The following is a 21,263-nucleotide window of genomic DNA, read 5'->3' as shown; positions in this document are numbered from 1 at the left end:
TACAAAAAAGAAAGAAAGAAAGAATTGGAAAGTCACAGAAATCCTTTCACCGGAGATATTAACAATGGTGCCTGTGAAGATTTAGCCATAGAAATGTTTAGAGGCAAGGGGAAGGTATGAAATGACTTACTGTATGAATATACACTGTTTGAACAAATACTGTGTATATATATATATATATATATATATATATATATATATATATATATGGCAAAACTCTATTATCACAACCCTGAGAACAGTAACTATCCCCGTTTACTTCCTAAACAAACACAAAAGACAAAATACCAGACTCTGTTGTGCTTACATGTGCCTTTCATGCATGTCATTGTTGAGGAACATAACTCAATGACCCGAACAGCAAAAGCTCCTGGTTCTTCTGCTGGCACTGTCAAAATGGAAATCTAAAAAGCAGAAACAAAATATCAGACATAGCTGTTAGATCTCATTTTCATTTTTCTATCACTAGAGTGTAATTAACTTCCAAACTGAGTGTCTTTTTTCAAACTCTCATTGATGTTTGAAAAACATTGATCTGTAAGGATTGAATTTTAGAACACAGTTTGAAACATAAAGCATGCACATGTGTCCTGATGTCCAGTTTCTGCATTATTGATATATTTATATATGATATATATATTGCAGTCCTTTAATTTGTAGACAAGAAATATTTCAAATATCTTTAATATTTATTAAATCCTTCACTTACTACATATTTTCAAAGGATATGATTAATTACCTCTGAGTTGTATGTACTTCACTGTTTGAAATCAGAGCACATTAAATTAATTTTGATTATTCATATTGGCTAAAATAGCAGTTATAGAGCACTAAAAACTTAAAATGTTACAAATTGCAAAGAAATTGAAATAAGCAAAGTATATGTCAAAATGTACCAAAGTACAGCTAAACATATTCCAAAATGTTTCAAAATGAATGGCTTCAAAGTAATTTAAGGACTCCGTTAATATGTAGTATGCTGCCCTAGGCAGCACTCATATGCTATATGGCTTTATATTTAAAAAACTTTAAATAACCATCAGGTCAGTGTTTCTCTACAGAACCAAAAGCTTCAATATTAACTCTCAATTTAATCTTCAATCTGAGGAAACTATATCATTTTATATAGGAAACATTGCCAAAAAGTAAAGCCCCATTTGTACTTTTATCTGTGAGCATTATGCTTAGATTTTTGACGGGCAATGTCACATTGATAGCCTACCAAGGAAATGCCTACAAGTTCTGAAAATAGAAATTATTTTGATAATCATGACTATCTTACTATTATTACCTGTATATACATTTTGGGTTTTACAATGTCTCAAAAATTGTGTTCTCCATATTCCTCTTAACTCCTTTTGCTGCTGTCTATGATAAAAAGTGTTGTACTTTAGCATTAAAGAGAGAGGAACCACTAAAACATGGATTTAATGTCATATGATAATTATCAAATGACTATGACTAAAAACATGTGTATAACTGGAAAGGTATCTTAAGGACTGTATCAACACGTAAGTACTTCTTTTGTTTCCTACAACTATCATCTGTATTTTTTTAAAAAATTGAGATATAATCAGTAACCCCCTACCACAGTGCCTTCTGTCTGAACCCTGAGAATGTAACTGTCTTAAATCTCAGAGAGATTATGACAGCCATCAAAAGATAATTCCTTCAACACTTTAATATCACTTCCATAAAATTTATCTAGACTGACACCTACTCTTTCCTCTAAGTCTCATCATTTTATTTGTGCTTCAAAAATTTAAAAAGGGGAAAAAAACTCATATAGGAAACAAAAAAAGGCAGGCCAGGTGTACATTTTAGATTAATCTCTCTGATGGCTATATGGAGGATAGATTTATAGGAGACAAGATGAGAAGCAGGGTGACCAGTTAGAAGGAAGAGGTGATGAGTTCCAAAACTGGAGCAGTGAGAATAAGGATCAAGAGGAAAAGCAGACTGGAGCAACTTCTAGGATGTTCAGTGACAAGGATCTGGAGGTTCATGAGATTTCAGAGATAGGAGGAAGAAATTGTTGTTGGAAGGATGTAAGTGCTTTCATGGAAGTAGGAAGCGATGGATGAGTAGTTTGGAGAGGGAAGACGGTGAGTTCAGCTCTGAGTATGTTCAGTTTGCGGAGTCCTTGGGACAGATGTCCAGTAGGAAATTTGGCCTGTGGGCCAAAAGTCCTGGGAGATATACAAGTGGAAGGCCGTCACCAACTTTTATGCAGAGTTGGAACCATGAGAGTACATGGAGTCAAGCAGCAAGTGTGCAAAGAGTAACAGATATGGTGGGCTGAGCTGAGAACCCTGAGGAGGCCCAATATTTAAGAGGAGGATAGAGCCCACAGAGGAGGCAGAGAGGGAATAGCCACAGAGTTATGAGGAAAACCAGAACACAGTGTCATGGAAGCCAAAGGAGTAGAGAGTTTCAAGAGAAAGGGAATAATCAACACTGTCAAATATACCAGAAAAGACCTAGTAAACAAAACCCCCAAAACGCCTTGTGGTCTTGACTAGTACAAAGTTATTAACAAACTTACCAAGAGAAACTATGGTAGGAATGTGAGGGTAGAAGCCAGGTTGGTCTAGAAATGAATGAGATGTAAGGAGCTGGAGGCAGCAAGTAGAGATACCATCTCAAAAATATTGACAGGAGCAGGGGAGAGATTGGATACTAGCTACAGATGGGGGCAGACTTAAGGGAGCATTTTTCTGTTTGCCTTATTATTTTAACTTTTGGAACAGAAAATGCCAATACATGTGCATAGGTTGAGGGGAAGGTGCCAATAGCGGGGAGAAGCTAAAAATGTAGGAGAGAGAGCAGGCATACAGGGTGGTGTGGGTGCATGTGTGTGTCAAGCGTGCTGGTGAAAGGGCTTGGCCTTGGACAAGGAGGGGAGACCCCTCATTAGTCTCTGTGCTGGTGTACATAAGTTGTGGGTGGTCAGGCAGGAGGTCAAAGGGCACTGTGCTTAGTAGGTGTCCTTACTTTTCTCAGCAAAGTGATGGGGGAGAGTGAGAGGGCTAAAGGTGGGTAAAATAGTGAAAAGTTGGACTAGGCTCTGAGGGGAGAGGGCACTGTCTGAGCCAGTGAGGAGCTAACTGGTGGTGGGTACTGAGGGTCCTGCTGGATGAGGTTGGTGCCCCCAACACCGTGGTGGCGCCAGTCTGTCTGTCTGTACTGTTTTCCCAATCATCCTTAGTGATCCAGGTGTAGATCCCAGCTTCATCCAGGGATGGGACTTTCCTCTGTGGGTGCAGAGGAAGAACATGGCTACACAGGAATTGAAGGTGTTGGAGAAAGAGCAGTTCAGAAGATCCACCATGTGGTCTAGGACACGGAAAAGGAAGAGGGCAGAAGGGAGCTAGTAATCCCGGAGGAAACAGAGGGAACAAGGAATTGTAGGTCTCTTTTAATAGGTCAATGAGTAGGCTGGGTGGGGGTAAGAGAATGAAAAAGCTGGAAGGATCAGAGCAGATTAATGCCACTGTAAACCCATGACCTCCAGATTCAACTGGACCCCTCAACACTGCCCAGCCATCTGACCACGAGACAGGTCACTCTCCACGGTGATTATTTTACACCCTTCCATGAGCTTTGACCCATACCCACACTCATACCTCCATTCTCAGGAGATAACCTCACCTTGTAATTTAAAAAGTAAATAGAACCCATCAGATGGGAACTCCCAAACCTACAGATTCTCCTGCATTCACCCTCTTATTTCAAAGTGTCTCACATCACATCTAAGGGCAATGTTTTTTACCTGTTCTCTGAATCCCATCCTCCCTAGCCTTTATCTGGACCTTCTGCATCAATTATCCTCCTTTTCTCCTGGGAATCTTCAACCTCTCCCTCTCTACTGGCCCCATCCCCATCAGTTGAAATATACTCTAATACAGGGGGCCCCAACCCCCGCGCCACGGATGGGTACCAGTGTCTGTGGCCTGTTAGGAACTGGGCCGCACAGCTGGAGGTGAGAGGCAGGCAAGCGAGTGAAGCTTCATCTGTATTTACAGCCGTTCCCCATTGCTCGCGTTACCGCCTGAGCTTCGCCTCCTATCAAATCAGTGGTGGCAACAGATTCTCACAGCGCAAACCCTATTGTGAACTGCGCATGCGAGGGATCTAGGTTGCACACTCCTTATGAGAATCTAATGCCTGATGATCTGAGGTAGAGCTGAAGCGGTGATGCTAGCACTGGTGAGTGGCTGCAAATACAGATTATCATTAGCAGAGAGGTTTGACTGCACAGAGACCATAATAAATCAATTGCTTGCAAACTCATATCAAAACCCTATCAGTGAGTCGCAAGTGAAAACAAGTTCAGGGCCCCCACTGAGTCTGCCGTATGGTGAGTTGTGTAATTATTTCATTATATATTACAATGTAATAATAATAGAAATAAAGCGCACAATAAATGTAATGTGACTGAATCATCCCAAAACCATCCCCCCCACCCTGGCCCATGGAAAAACTGTCTTCCACGAAACTGGTCCCTGGTGCCAAAAGTGTTGGGGACCGCTGCTCTAATACTTTAAAGAAATGCTCTCTTCGCTTCCACATCCCACTGCAGGAATCACTTCTTCCCTCTTACTCTTCCCAGCTTAGCATCTTCAGAAGCACCTGTTTGCTCTCTTCACTTTTCTGCCTTTGTCACTCTTCGACCCATTCACAAAGCTTATGGTTTACTGGGAGCTACAGACAAGTAAACTGGCAACTACAGGTCAGTGTGATGAGTGCTATGATTTTACCACTTCTCGCTCACACCTGTCACACTGTACTGTCGTTGCTATTTATCTGTCTGTATCTGTATCCTCTAGACTGCAAGCTATGAGGGCACAGATGCTATCGTGGTCAGCACTATCTCCTCAGAACCCAGCACACTGGCTGGCATGTCGAAGGCACTCATTGTCTGCTGAATGATTAAATGAAAGTATTTGCGCTCACTCATAAAATTAACATATTTGCTTTATATAATACAAAGCTTCCAACTTAAGGAAATTTCGGAACCTATTTTTAGCAGTAGCATATAGGATAGGTCTGACAGTCACACTTACTGAGTAAGCTGATTTTATCAGTCCTGTAAATTATGGTCAGAAGGAGAAGGGGGCATACTTCTGGAATTTAAGTGTTCAAACTGAGGAAAAACCACAGGTATAAAGACACTTCTATCAAATCAGGGGTTATGAGGAGGAAGGGGGTACCGAAATGAACCATGGTGATGAGGAAATGTCAGAACTGAAAACGTGTGCTGATATTCATTCACACCGGGCCCCTAATGGTGAGCTTACCACCACTGCTGTAGGACTGGTTACCATAAAGCCTTTTCCTCCAAGATTTTTAAATGCTTCTAAATGCTTTTCTTCTCATAGTAATATACTTTCAATTTCATAGAAACAGCTGTAAAAAAAACTACGATGATTTCAATATTCCTAGAATAAATCTGTTACATAAGATGCAATTATTTGTTCCACTGAAAGGAAATCTTTAAGAAACCAAGATTATTACATAATTGCCATTATGTGTTTTTAAAATGCATTAAATGTATTAGTACATATTGGTTAATATATTTTATTTCACCGATGTTAATTTACACATATTACCATGTAGATTAAGTTAGTAACATGCTATTAAAAAGTACAGAACTGGAATTACCTGTTGATCTGAATCTGTTTTTAGTACAGACCTATCCGTAATCAAGACTGCCCTGGAGATCTGCCTGTAATGCAGAAAACAGTTAATAAGTGACTCAGATTCCATGGATAAATTTCATTTATATAGCTATACAACCACCAGAAGGCATGTTTCAAAGAACTGTTATGATAAAAGTGTCACCTCTCCAAACCAAGTCAAGTTCTGCTTTAATCTTTTCTTGGCTCATGAAAGGAGGATGTGTGACCTGGAGACAGACCCCAGCTGATGCAAAGGAGTCAACATTAGGCTAGGCTCCTCCACAAAACCAGACCTTATAAGAGAACAGTGGTAACACACTGAATATATCTTTGGTTTGGTATACATTTGCATCCTACTTGAAGAACAGAGTCATACAGAAGTGTCAATGTAATCACACAGGTGAATTTCCCCGTTTCACCTTCCCTTGCAGAGTGGCTGGAGGGGTGCCTTACCTGTATTGCACATGCGAGCACATGTTCTCAGAAAAGTAACTGTCTTCCACAAGGAAATGCTTAGAGATTATTCTCTGACCAAACTGATCTATGATTGCTTTACATCTACGAAGAAGATAAGCACAGCAAAATAGTTCTCATTAATGATTACATAATTGAGAAAATGAACATACTCAGCTACCAATCTTGAATCTAAAACTAATGTCTTAAAAGACAAGATTTTAAAATTGCCTACAATTTCACATTTTTGACACAAAACTTCACTAAACTGCAGAATATACATTCTTGTTGCTATTTTGAAGTCTTTTAAACTATAAAATAAGTATACACTAGAACTTATTTATTTTGAATGCTTAATAATAAGAATAAAGCTAGGACAAGTATTATTCTATAAGCTTTTCTAATGTTTAGGAACATAGAAGCTTTTTCTTTGTTTAGGAAACAGGCTTTTTTTTTTTTTTTTCTTAACAGATCTAAGAAGAGGGGGAGGAAAAGTTGATTAAATATCTTGTTATATCATTCGCAGCCTATAAAAGTCACTAAAGGCTTTTTATTTTTCTGTTAAGTGTCACTTTCTCTTTTGTTCAAGAATAGCTATCTTGTCCCACGTGTGATAATGTTTTAAACCAAAAAAATGGGATGGAGCCTTCTTTTAATATCTGTTTCCACTTTACTCCAAAGGATGATCATATAAAGATTTCTTTCAAGTGCTGTTTCCAAATAAGGAAAACACTTATGCATGGACATTATCAGGTCTCTGTCATCTGATATGTATTGGGAAAATGAATCATATAGAACCCTCCACTGACCTTCTTTCAGTGTGCCTAGATAAAAGGATGAAAATTAGAATCCATCTCCTTACAGTGCCACAAGTTATAAATGTACTTTATAGGGCTCATTATCCAAACTAATGGACTAAGGGAAACATCCTTGAAATGGACTTACCAGCACTGACAAAGCCAGTATGCAATATTTCAGGAACTATATGCAAATACCTGCATGTTTTCCATATCTTTTTATTATGGAAATAGCACAATTTACTTTTGTCACAGCTTTCCTTTCGGGACTAGAATTATTTTATTAGAAATACACTTATGTGTTGCTCCTCATAAAACGCAAGCAAATAATTTCAAACTTATGTCATATTTTAAATATACTGGTATAAATTAAAATATGTTACATCACTCTAAAAATAAGCCAAGTAAGAGCTATTTACCAGGCATAAAGGCATTAACAGTAAAATGACAAATACCCAAGGCCAATTGTGAGAGTAATTTAATGTGTATTTCCTAAAGGCAGATTATGATATGCTGATATTTTTGAATAAATGGCATGCCACTGTCATCAGGATAGACTATGATATCTCGTGATGTTAGATATACATATTTTTAATCAATTAACTACATATTAATGCATGTTATATTACATTAATATTTACATGATTTTTCCCCATCTCACCTCCATTCCACTTCCTTTCTCTTCCCCACTTATGTTTCTATGCATATCTCTTCACATTTCATTAAACTAGAGCTCTCACTTTATAATACTTAACTATATAGATATAAGGTATTTATACCTATTTTCCAAAATAAGTATTTAAAAACTGAAAGGCAAGTTACTCATTCAGTCTCCTGTTTTATTTATTTACTTATTTTTTTAAATTAAAAAAAAAAATTGGGGGGCTGTGCCGTGAGGCTTGTGGGATCTTAGTTTCCTGACCAGGGATCGAACCCGGGCCCTGGCAGTGAAAGTACCGAGCCCTAACCACGGGACCACCAGGGAATTCTCTCAGTCTCTTGTTTAAGACATTCATATATAATTTAAAACACAAGGTACTTTGGCGAGGGAAAAGAGAAATCTGCTGATCCATCATGAAGCATTGATCCCTATTTGTCCTGGAAACACTGACAAGCCTTTTTCTTACCTTTAACTCAGAGACTATACAAATTCAAGAGGGAATAATCTGGGCAGAAAAAAGAGAGTGTAAAAATCTTCTATATCTTGATAGGGATTTGGGTGATACAGATTTATCATCTGTCAGCACTCAGGTAATGAAACTTAAGATTTGGGCACTTTAGGGACTTTCTTGGTGATCCAGTGGCTAAGACACTCCCAATGCAGGGGGCCCGGGTTCAATCTCTGGTCAGAGAACTAGACCCTACCTGCATGCTGCAACTAAAGAGCCCACATGCAGCAATGAAGATCCTGCGTGCCACAACCAAGACCCAGCACAGCCTAAATAAATAAATAAATATTAAAAAAGAAAGATTTTTGCACTTTATCATATGTAAATATTATATCAGAAGAAAAAGCTGTAAACAAATATTAAACTCTAGTTAATGATATGCACACTGAAGTGTTTAGGGTGAATTGTACTGATATCCGGAATTTACTGTGAAATGCTTAAAAATGGTGAATAGAACAGAGGGATGAATATTTGTGTAGACATATGATTAAGCAAGCATATTAAAATGTTAACTGCAGAATCTAGGTGGTGGATATATAGGTGATCATCCTGAAATTCTTTCAACATTGGCGCAGAGTTGAAAATTTTCACCATAAAATGTTGGAATCAAATTGAGACGGAGTGATGTTAGTACAAATCTTGGACTCCAGTCTAAGTCTTTGCAAAGGGCTCCCATTTAAATAAACCACACAACTAAACCTTGCCCTCAAGCTTGTGGAGAGCTCCTTGCTTGTAGGCTTCCAAACACTAATGGGGCTGCTTTGGTGGTAGTTACACCTTTGGTGACAGGCAGACATTGGTTTCAGAAATTACGGTATTAGAACTACTGAGGACCACTCAAGAGGGAAGGACGGGTGCATGGAGATTGGGAGCTCAACTATGCAAGCACAATATGCCAATAAATGTGCCTCTTTATGCTGAAGCTTCTGGATGAAACAGTAATTCTTAGAGCAGAAGGAGAAGGAAGCAAATCAGAATCACACCTGGGGGACTTTTTCAAATTATAAGTACCCCTGGAGATTCTGATAAGCTCCCAAATCCCAAGGAAGAATCACCATGCAGTGTGCCACAGTACTGTTGTATCTTTACGCTGTGCTAGGTAGAGAAAAGTCAAGAGCTATTGCTACAGAAAAAAATATTGATTTCTGCAGAAATTGAGGTGATGGTCACATATGCCTAGTCAGTCTGGTAGATGATAATACAACTTACCTGATAGTCTCATGCTAAAGTACTAAGGCTCTAGGCCTGAGCAAAGCTGTTCAAACCAAAATACATTTAAGTAAGTGATAAGATTTGTTTTCCCCTCAGATACTTATTTACTGTCATATATTAGGCCTAATTGGGAGAACAACGAATAAAGGAATATTGATTTGGTACCTAGACTTAGACTTTGTATTACAAAGATTAATATAAAAAAATATGACATTCAAGTAACGAAAAACAACAAAATGAAACAGTGCTGCCAGAGACATTAAAATACCCCCTTGTCCACCCCTCCCACATGAACCTGAGGAAGCCATTAAAGATTAACAACATTCTGGATTTAGTTGAGGGCCTTGCTGAGCCTCATAAATAGTAAATTGAGGAGGAACATGATAGGAATTTCCAGTTACACGGACACAATGACCAAGCTGATCATAAGAATCACTGAAGCCAGACAGAACATTTCTAGAGCTGAGCTTTCTAAATCAACAAATCACAACGGCTATTCAGTTCTTGGTTCAATGACATGAGGACATAAAGAACAAAATGATGATAAGGAAGAAAACAATCAGCAAGATGAAAACTCTTTATCTGGAATTTGGCCCAGAAGATAAAAATAACATTAAAACAGGTATCCATTCTCTATAATCTTCAGAATTAATATCCCAGCTGATTTTATGATAAGGAATACATAAATCACATATGAAATCATGAAAAGGAAAATATATTAAGGAAATTAGAAGATTCCCAGTAATTGAAGGAAACAAGATAATTCCCCCTACTCACTATGCCCTTCCATACTTTCTCAAACACATTAGTTCAAATGCCACCTCTTCGATGAAACCATTCCAAAATGCCTATTACTCATTTTTCTTTGGTAAAAATCTACTCCAATAGTCTCAAACATGATTATAATTCCAAACCTATGGTTCTCTGTTGTAATCAATCCCAAGCTCTGTATCCATATTTTTAACTGTCTATTACCTATTTTTTCTGGATAGGTAATAGACAGTTAAATCATGGCTCCTCACCTGCTCCCCCACTTGGAATCCCAGTCTCAGTTAATGGCATGACCAGCAGTTATAGAGTTTCCCTAGCTCAAAATCTCTCTTCCCACATCTAATCTGCTACTCAAAACTAGCCCCTTTTCTCCATCTCCACTGACACTGCCCTAGATTTTTGTTAAGTCTAATAAGACATTTGGACTGCTAACACATTGGTAGCTTATTTGTTTGACATAGTGTGTGGCATAACAACCATGTGCCAAGCACTGTTCTAAGAGGTGAAAGCTTGGGAGGGAGGGGCAGAGTATCAGGGAATGCTCTTTGGAGGAAGTGATACATTAGCTGCTTTTGAAGCAGTTAAAACCAGTTAAAACAAGCAAATAAGAAGAACATTTCAGTAGAAGGGCAGCATCTGCAGGGGTACAGAGGCAACTAAGAGAAGTACAGGGAGGGAACCACAAGCAGTTCAGTGTTACTGACAATAAAATGGAAGCAGAGAGAGAAGAGAGATGAGCTGAGAGAGGCAGGCAAAGGTCAGACCCCAAAGTCTCATGTGTCATGTAAAAGGGTCTCAGACTTCATTCTGAAGTGATATAAAGTCACTGAAACTTTTTACATAGGGAGGGACAAAGCCAGATCTGCATACTGAACAGATCTCAATGCGTAATTATCTCATTAATTTATTTGTTCCTTAATGTCCCCCAGTAGACTCTAAGCTCCACGAGAACAAAGACCATGATTGTCTTGTTCTGTGCTGTATCTCTAGTGCCTGGCATGCAGATAACAAATGTTCATGGATGACTGAATAGATGGACGGATGATGGAAGTATTCCATGTACATGAATAGTGCAGAGACAGAAACAAAGATATAGAATCTCTGATTTAGCAGGTAAAGAATCTCCTTCCATCACAGTGCTTCTTCCAAATCACTTCCAATCACAGAACTTGTTAAAGATCACTCACCTAGTAAGTGGGGAAGCCAGGGTACAGATCCAGGCCTACCTGACGTTAGAGCTTGTAATCTTTGTACACAAGGGCAAGATTCATGTTTTATTTATCTCTTTATCCCCATAGCAACTAGCATGTGGGTTGGTGGAGGTTAAATATCTAGAATATTACCACTATCATTTTGCAAATGGGACATACTAAAATCAGAAATTCAGCAATTTTCCTACAATGACAAATGGTATTAAGAATCAGTCACCTCACACTTGGTCTAACATACTATTCATTACTAACTTCCAAGTACCTGGGAAAGGTAGAGTTATTCCTGACATCAGAGAAAAAGATATCTCAAGAAATAGTAATAGCAGGAAATCTAGTAAGTGAGACAGCTGAAGTTCACAAGAACACTAGCTGAAGTAATTAGATTCAGACTACTGGTTACAGACATGTCTTGTCCAAGGTCATCCATACCCTACCCTAATATCAAATACTATACTGCTAAATGGCCAAATCTAATGTACAGGAGTTTTACATGGTCAGCACTGCTGCAAAGAAAAAGAAAGCTGCTCAAAAAGAGCATTCAGTGGCTCCAGAAACAGTCAACAGAGGGGTTCAGTATTAGAACTTAATGAGAGGGTAGAAAAAAGAACTACTGATACCCATGTCCTCTAAAAATTAGCAAAGCAGAGTCAATGGATAATATAGCCAAGAGAGCACCGTCAATGTAGATCTCATGAGAGCAAATTAAACAAAAATTAAAAATAAGACAATACAAGTTTTTCTTATGAAAAAGAAATACTTTGAAGACCAGGTTCAAGATGGCAGAGAAGAAGGACGTGTTCTCACTCCTTCTTGAGAGACCACCAGAATCACAACTAACTGCTGAACATTCATCGACAGGAAGACACTGGAACTCACCATAAAGGATACCCCACATCCAAAGACAAAGGAGAAGCCACAGTGAGATGGTAGAGGGGTGCAATCACAATAAAATCAAATCCCATAACTGCTAGGTGGGTGACTCACAAACTGAAGAACACTTATACCACAGAAGTCCACCCACTGGAGTGAAGGTTCTGAGTCCCACATAAGGCTTCCCAACCTGGGGGTCCGGCAAAGGGAGGAGGAATTCCTAGAGAATCAGAATTTGAAGGCTAGCAGGATTTGATTGCAGGACTTTGACAGGACTGGGGGAAACAGAGACTCCATTCTTGGAAGGCACACACAAAGTAGTGTGTGCATTGGGACCCAGAGGAAGGAGCAGTGACCCCATAGGAGACTGAATCAGACCTCTCTGCTAGTGTTGGAGGGTCTTCTGCAGAGGCAGGGGGTGGCTGTTTCTCACTGAGAGGACAAAGACACTGGCAGCAGAAGTTCTGGGAAGCATTTATTGGCGTGAGCCCTCCCAGAGTCCACCATTAGCCCCACCAAAGAACCCAGGTAGGCTCCAGTGTTGGGTCCTCTCAGGCCAAACAGCCAACAGGGAGGGAACCCAGCCCCACCCAACAGCAGACAAGTGGATTAAAGTTTACTGACCTCTGCCCACCAGAGCAACAGCCAGCTCTACCCACCACCAGTCCCTCCCATCAGGAAACTTGCACAAGCCTCTTAGACAGTCTCATCCACCAGAGGGCAGACAGCAGAAGCAAGAACTACAATCCTGCAGCCTGTGGAACAAGAACCACATTCACAGAAAGACAGACAAGATGAAAAGGCAGAGGGCTATGTACCGGATGAAGGAACAAGATAAAAGCCCAGAAAAACAACTAAGTCAAGTGGAGATAGGCAACCTTCCAGAAAAATAATTCAGAAAAATGATAGTGAAGATGATCCAGGACCTCGGAAAAAGAATGGAGGCAAAGATCGAGAAGATGCAAGAAATGTTTAACAAAGACCTAGAAGAATTAAAGAACAAACAAACAGAGATGAACAATACAATAACTGCAATGAAAAAAACACCAGAAGGAATCAATAGCAGAATAACTGAGGCAGAAGAATGGATAAGTGACATGGAAGACAAAATGGTGGAATTCACTGCTGTGGAACAGAAAAAAGAAAAAAGAATGAAAAGAAATGAAGACAGTCTAAGAGAGCTCTGGGACAACATTAAACATAACAACATTCGCATTACAGGTGTCCCAGAAGAAGAGAGAGAGAAAGGACCCGAGAAAATATTTGAAGAGATTATAGTTGAAAACTTCCCTAACATCGGAAAAGAAATAGCCACCAAAGTACAGGAAGTGCAGAAAGTCCCAAACAGGATAAACCCAAGGAGAAACACACCGAGACACATAGTAATCAAACTGGCAAAAATTAAAGACAAAGAAAAATTACTGAAAGCAGCAAGGGAAAAAGGACAAATAACATACAAGGGAACTCCCATAAGGTTAACAGCTGATTTCTCAGCAGAAACTCTACAAGCCAGAAGAGAGTGGCATGACATATTTAAAGCGATGAAAGAGAAGAACCTACAACCAAGATTACTCTACCCGACAAGGATCTCATTCAGATTTGATGGAGAAATCAAAAGCTTTACAGACAAGCAAAAACAAAGAATTCAGCACCACCAAACCAGCTCTACAACAAATGCTAAAGGAACTTCTCTAAGTGGGAAACACAACAGAAGAAAAGGACCTACAAAAACAAACCCAAAACAATTAAGAAAATGGTAATAGGAACATACATATCAATAATTACCTTAAATATGAATGGATTAGATGCTCCAACCAAAAGACACAGGCTTGCTGAATGGATACAAAAACAAGACCCAGATATATGCTATCTACAAGAGACCCACTTCAGACCTAGGGACACATACAGGCTGAAAGTGAGGGGATGGAAAAAGATTTTCCATGCAAATGGAAACCAAAAGAAAGCTGGAGTAGCTATACTCATATCAGATAAAATAAACTTTAAAATAAAGAATGGTACAAGAGACAAGGAAGGACACTACATAATGATCAAGGGATCAATCCAGGAAGAAGATAAAACAATTATAAATATGTATGCACCCAACACAGGAGCACCTCAATACATAAGGCAAATGCTAACAGCTAAAAAAGAGGAAATCGACAGTAACACAATAATAGTGGGGGACTTTAACACCTCACTTACACCAATGGATATTATCCAAACAGAAATTTAAAAAGGAAACACAAGCTTTAAATGATACGATAGACCACACAGATTTACTTCATATTTATAGGACATTCCATCCAAAAACAGCAGATGACACTTTCTTCTCAAGTATGCATGGAACATTCTCCAGGATAGATCACATCTTGGGTCACAAATCAAGCATCAGTAAATTTAAGAAAATTGAAATCATATCAAGCATCTTTTCTGACCACAACGCTATGAGATTAGAAATCAATTACACGGAAAAAACGTAAAAAACACAAACACACGGAGGCTAAACAATACGTTACTAAATAACTGAGAGATCACTGAATCAAAGTGGAAATCAAAAAATACCTAGAGACAAATGACAATGAAAACACGATGATCCAAAACCTATGGGATGCAGCAAAAGCAGTTCTAAGAGGGAAGTTTATAGCAATAGAAGCCTACCTCAAGAAACAAGAAAAATCTCAAATAAACAATCTAACTGTACACCTAAAGGAACTAAAGAAAGAAGAACAAACAAAACCCAAAGTTAGCAGAAGGAAAGAATTCATAAAGATCAGAGCAGAAATAAATGAAATAGAAACAATGAAAACAATAGCAAAGATCAATAAAACTAAAAGCTGGTTCTTTGAGAAGATAAACAAAATTGATAAACCATTAGCCAGACTCATCAAGAAAAGGAGGGAGAGGACTCAAATCAATAAAATTAGAAATGATAAAGGAGAAGTTACAACAGACACTGCACAAATACAAAGCATCCTAAAAGACTACAACAAGCAACTCTATGCTAATGAAATGGACAACCTGGAAGAAATAGCCAAATTCTTAGAAAGGTATAAACTTCCAAGACTGAACCAGGAAGAAATAGAAAATATAAACAGACCAATCACAAGTAATGAAATTGCAACTGTGATTAAAAATCTTCCAACAAATAAAAGTCCAGGACCAGATGGCTCCACAGGTGAATTCTACCAAACATTTAGAGAAGAGCAAACACCCATCCTTCTCAAACTCTTCCAAAAAATGGCAGAAGAAGGAAGACTCCCAAATTCATTCTATGGGGCCACCACACCCTGACACCAAAACCAGACAAAGATACCACAGAAAAAAAAAAATTACAGACTAATATCACTGATGAATAGAGATGCAAAAATCCTCAACAAAATACTAGCAAACAAATCCAACAACACATTAAAAGGACCATACATCATGATCAAGTGGGATTTATCCGAGGGATGCAAGGATTCTTCAATATACACAAATCAATCAATGTGATACACCATATTAACAAATTGAAGAAGAAAAACCATATGATCACCTCAATAGATGCAGAAAAAGCTTTCGAGAAAATTCAACACCCATTTATGATAAAAACTCTCCAGAAAGTGGGCATAGAGGGAACCTACCTCAACATAATAAAGTCCATATACGTCAAAACCACAGCAAACATCATTTGCAATGATGAAAAACTGAAAGCATTTCCTCTAAGATCAGGAACAAGACAAGGATGTCCACTCTCACCACTCTTATTCAACATAGTTTTGGAAGTCCTAGCTACGACATTCAGAGAAGAAAACGAGATAAAAAGAATCCAAATTGGAAAAGAAGAAGTAAAACTGTCACTGTTTACCCATGACATGATACTATACATAGAGAATATTAACGATGTAACCAGAAAACTACTAGAGCTAATCAATGAATTTGGTAAAGTAGGATACAAAATTAATGCACAGAAATCCCTTGCATTCCTATACACTAATGATGAAAAATGTGAAAGAGAAATCAAGGAAACACTCCCATTTACCACTAGAGCAAAAAGAATAAAATACCTAGGAACAAACCTACCTAGGGAGACAAAAGACCTGTATGCAGAAAACTATAAGACACTGATGATAGAAATTAAAGATAATACAAACAGATGGAGAGATATCCCATGTTCTTGGATTGGAAGAATGAATATTGTGAAAATGACTATACTACCCAAAGCAATCTACAGATTCAATGCAATCCCTATCAAATTCCCAATGGCATTTTTTACAGAACTAGAACAAAAATCTTAAAATTTGTATGAAGACACAAAAGACCCGGAATAGCCAAAGCAGTCTTGAGGGAAAAAAAACGGAGGCAGAAGAATCAGACTCCCTGACTTCAGACTATACTACAAAGCTACAGTAATCAAGACAATATGGTACTGGCACAAAAACAGAAATATAGATCAATGGAACAGGATAGACAGCCCAGAGATAAACCCATGCACCTATGGTCAACTAATCTATGACAAAGGAGGCAAGGATATACAATGGAGAAAAGCCAGTCTCTTCAATAATTGGTGCTGGAAAAACTGGACAGCTACATGTAAAAGAATGAAATTAGAACACTCCCTAACACCATAAACAAAAATAAACTCAAAATGGATTAGAGACCTAAATGTAAGACCGGACACTATAAAACTCTTAGAGGAAAACATAGGAAGAACACTCTTTGACATAAATCACAGCAAGATCTTTTTTGATCCACCTCCTAGAGTAATGGAAATAAAAACAAAAATAAACAAATGGGACCTAATGAAACTTAAAAGCTTTTGCAAAGCAAAGGAAACTACAAACAAGACGAAAAGACAACACTCCGAATGGGAAAAAATATTTGCAAATGAATCAACGGACAAAGGATTAATCTCCAAAATATATAAACAGCTCATGCAGCTCAATATTAAAAAAACAAACAACCCAATCAAAAAATGGGCAGAAGACCTAAACAGACATTTCTCCAAAGAAGACATACAGATGGCCAAGAAGCACATGAAAAGCTGCTCAACATCACTAATTATTAGAGAAATGCAAATCAAAACTACAATGAGGTATCACCTCACACCAGTTAGAATGGGCATCATCAGAGAATCTACAAACGACAAATGCTGGAGAGGGTGTGGAGAAAAGGGAACCTCTTGTACTGTTCGTGGGAATGTAAATTGATACAGCCACTATGGAGAACAGTATGGTGGTTCCTTAAAAAACTAAAAGTAGAACTACCATATGACACAGAAATCCCACTACTGGGCATATACCCTGAGAAAACCATAATTCATAAAGACACATACACCACAATGTTCACTGAAGCGCTATTAACAATAGCCAGGTCATGGAAGCAACCTAAATGCCCATCAACAGATGAATGGATAAAGAAGATGTGGTACATATATACAGTGGAATATTACTCAGCCATAATAGGAACAAAATTGGGTCATTTGTAGAGACATGGATGAATCTAGAGACTGTCATACAGAGTGAAGTATGTCAGAAAGAGAAAAACAAATATTGTATATTAACGCATACATGTGTAACCTAGAAAAATGGTACAGATGAACTGGTTGGCAGGGCAGAAATTTAGACACAGATGTAGAGAACAAACTTATGTACACCAATGGGGGAAAGCGGCGGGTGGTGGTGGTGGTGGTGGTGTGATGAACTGGGAGATTGGGATTGACATATAAACACTAATGTGTATAAAATGGATAACTAAAAAGAACCTGCTGTATAAAAAAATAAATAAAATAACATTCAAAAATTTTTAAAAATAAATAAACCTTGACATTTGGGAAAAAAATGAAAAATAAGATCTAGCTGAAAATAAGTATGCATTTAGTTACATATTCCATATTTCTCCTCTCAACATTGGTATGATACTTTGATGTGTAATCACCACACTAAACTCAATGCTATGATCATTTATGCTTCTATCAGGTTTCCTCAGTGAAAGGTGAAAAGAAAAGCACAAAAAAGGCTATCATCAGTTTTTAATCTTCGTTCATTCATTTAACACAAAGCTACTGCATATAATGGGTGATCGGAAGCTGCCTTGGTTCTGGAGATAAAGAAGTGAGACCCTGACTTTTCTTAGGGGGAATTTACAATCATAAAAGGGGACCTGAGTTGGGGGGCTGGGTTCTGATCTAGTCTGTGGGATCAGGAACCAAACTTAGACCTTAGACCTGAAGCATGGTTAGCTCTTAACTACACCGAAGAGTAAAGGGGATGTCAAGTGTTCCTTATAGGAAAATTGGGGGAAAAAAGGCAATCTAAAACCATAAGGAGACAAATACAAACATCTACAGATTCCTTGATTAATATGCCAATTACACTTAGAATAAACAATTACTTGAGTCAACCTGGATTGCTTAAAAAGAAATGTATGCTGGATATGCCCAAATATAAACTCAAGTTTTTCCCCTCAAAAAATTATCCCTCACTTTATATTCAAGTCTTAACAAAACATCTCCTATTACTGGTAGGTCTCTCAATTATTTGACTTTGAGTGACAAAATAGTATTTGGGAAAGATACATTAGCCTGAGTCAACTTCAATCAATGCTAGCTTTAGATGTTTATAGAGACTCTTTGAGTTGATAGAATGGATATTTTAAAGAAGCAAAATTTCATAATTACTAGCGAAGATATGAATTTACAATTTTGAAGTACTGGTTGTCTCTTAAAAGAAACCTTTTAAAGATCCCATACACAATTTAGTATAGTGAGAATACTGTAGATATCATGAATATTATAAATGCAGGTCAAATTTTTAACTGTCCCACTATTAAGGAATTAAATAGTTATGGCTTGGAATAAGTTTTCCAGCATGAGAATCATATGCAGAATACAAAATGGCTGTATCTTAACCACCCCAAGATGGACAAGAAAAAGATATTCACTGGAAAACTGAGGTTCTAGTAAAATAATAATAAACAGCATAAGTAGACATCTTGCTATTTCATTTACATTCATTAAAGTAGACACATACAAGTTGTTTGAACATTTTTTTTCAATTTCTCACTGGGATTGAAGATAACCCAGTATGTGAGAATGGACTACATTTGGGCATATAAAACATCTTAAAATAACTTACTTCTAAATGTTAAGGAAAAACTAAGTACTTTCAGTAACTCAACTGAAGCATGTCATAGCTGGAGGAGACTCGAAAACTACTGCAGAGTCCATCTAACTCATCTTGCAGATAAGGGAACTGGCCCAGAGAAAACTGACTTGTGTCCACTGTCACTCATGGCAGTGACAGAGTTCCATGTCTTCTTTCACTCCAGGGTTACCTGACCATTGCATGCCTTCAGAGTCGTTAGGGAATAACTGTTATGTTTGAGGTCCTTCTACAAAGATGTAAAAGAAATGAATTAAGACCTAGAGTCCCCAGTCCATCATGGAACATAGTACCACTGGCTAAATCCTGAACTTTACCTTACAGATCAGTGTTTCTTAGTGTCATCTAAGGAGAACCTACATTATATTCATTTGGGGGTGTTCCTTAAAACTGCAAATTCCCTGGCTCCACTCTAAGCACATTATCCAATTTCACTCTCTCAGCGTGAGGCACAGAAATGTGTATTTCTTTTTAACAAGTTTACCTAGTGATTCATAGGCACATTAAAATTTGAAAACTACCAAACTTTGGTCGTTAGACCCTTAGCCCTCAGCTATCTGTTGCAACTGAAATCTGCAGCAGACCACAAAGAAGAGTTCTTCTATTCAAAGTTTGTAATAAAAACTAAGTCAAAGTTAAGGTAAATGTAGCCTTTAGTTCAACAGATGTTTTTACTGTACTAACATATCCTTTTTTTTTTAAACAAACATGAGCCATGCAAATTCTTCATGTCACTAAAAGTAAAGTGTAGGACTGGAATGAGGCCCCCAAAAGGTAAAAGAATCTAAGTAAATAAACACCAAACAAGCAATTCATTATCTGCCTTTCCATCATGGGTACATACTCATGCTTCAAAATGAATGCATAAGGAAAAATGACTCTAAGAGTCATAAAGACAACTATTCCTTCATGAACCTCCACAGAGCCCTTCACGCATCAATATATGAGTATCTTGGGCCTTCAGAGTGGATTTTTTCACTGTAGATTATCATGCTTCATTTACGTAGTACCTTTCTGTTAAATTGCTAAAAGTAAATTATAAGCCTTTAAACCATGTGCCTATTTTAACTTATAGTAGAGAATTACTTTTCTAAAGCAAATTCACTGTTTAACTATTACATATTCTAGTTGAATTTGTTCTCCACCATATCTTGAAATACTAGTTAGTACACTATAACTGTCTTGTAAGTTAACAGACATTTTATGCCACTTAGACTATACAGAATTACTGTAAAATGAAAAAAACAGCTTAAAATTTATATTTTTAAGCTTACAGTTCAAGATATTAAGGTATTTTATGACCTGAAAAATACTATTTCTTTATATACCCCTAAAAACAGTCACACAAGAGATATAGGTCATTATATGCTTAAGAACATATAACAAAAAAGAAAAATACATAGCAAATTAAATAGCTCCTAAAACTTGATCCAGTTGACCCATTTAAGTTTCAATGTAAAACCCAGATATCGAAGAATACTACTTATTTAGTGTAATTTAGACAACAGCATATGCTAGTAACTAAATAATAAATCCTAGAAAAAATATAGTTGAAATATAAAAATACACAGATAAATAGACTGTGCTCAGCTTTCTTTAAAAGCAGGTACATCCTTATTTCAATCCTAAACCAGACTGCAGACCTGATACGGTTGTAAAATAATTTATCCTCAGATAAAAGGGCAGCATAGTTTATGACAACAATCTACCTAAAAACTCATTAAAGTCTTTTCTCTTGGAGTGACATGCATTATCAGCAGAGATTAATCTGATGAGTCTTTAGGTGAGCTCCATTTTTAAAAATGCAATAACAGAGGGCTTTGTTGTCATCTGATGAAAATCAATTAGAGGAGGTAAGGCCATAAGGAAAACTAACATCACTCATCACCCACCCCTGGCAGCTGAAATGATTTGTCTTCCAAGCTTGGATGATCAGGAGCTATAGTCATATTGTAGGGAA

At 37.7% G+C, this 21,263-nt stretch overlaps 1 protein-coding gene across 1 annotated transcript in view; it reads right to left on the bottom strand.

Annotated features, from left to right (window-relative positions):
• The window catches only part of CHM (CHM Rab escort protein), a 209,157-nt gene that overhangs the window by 48,706 nt on the left and 139,188 nt on the right, over positions 1 to 21,263 (bottom strand). Inside the window, exons 10-12 of the mRNA XM_007468558.1 lie at positions 6,135 to 6,239; positions 5,665 to 5,728; positions 308 to 404 (exon numbers count right to left, since the gene is read on the bottom strand). Coding sequence (XP_007468620.1) covers positions 308 to 404; positions 5,665 to 5,728; positions 6,135 to 6,239 — 266 coding nt within the window. The remainder of the gene's footprint in view (positions 1 to 307; positions 405 to 5,664; positions 5,729 to 6,134; positions 6,240 to 21,263) is intronic.

This window comes from Lipotes vexillifer, unplaced genomic scaffold (assembly GCF_000442215.2).
Source record: "Lipotes vexillifer unplaced genomic scaffold, Lipotes_vexillifer_v1.1 scaffold1336, whole genome shotgun sequence".
NCBI lineage: Eukaryota > Metazoa > Chordata > Mammalia > Artiodactyla > Lipotidae > Lipotes > Lipotes vexillifer.
Note: the sequence above shows the minus strand (reverse complement) of the source record. Positions and strands in the feature narration are given on the sequence as shown.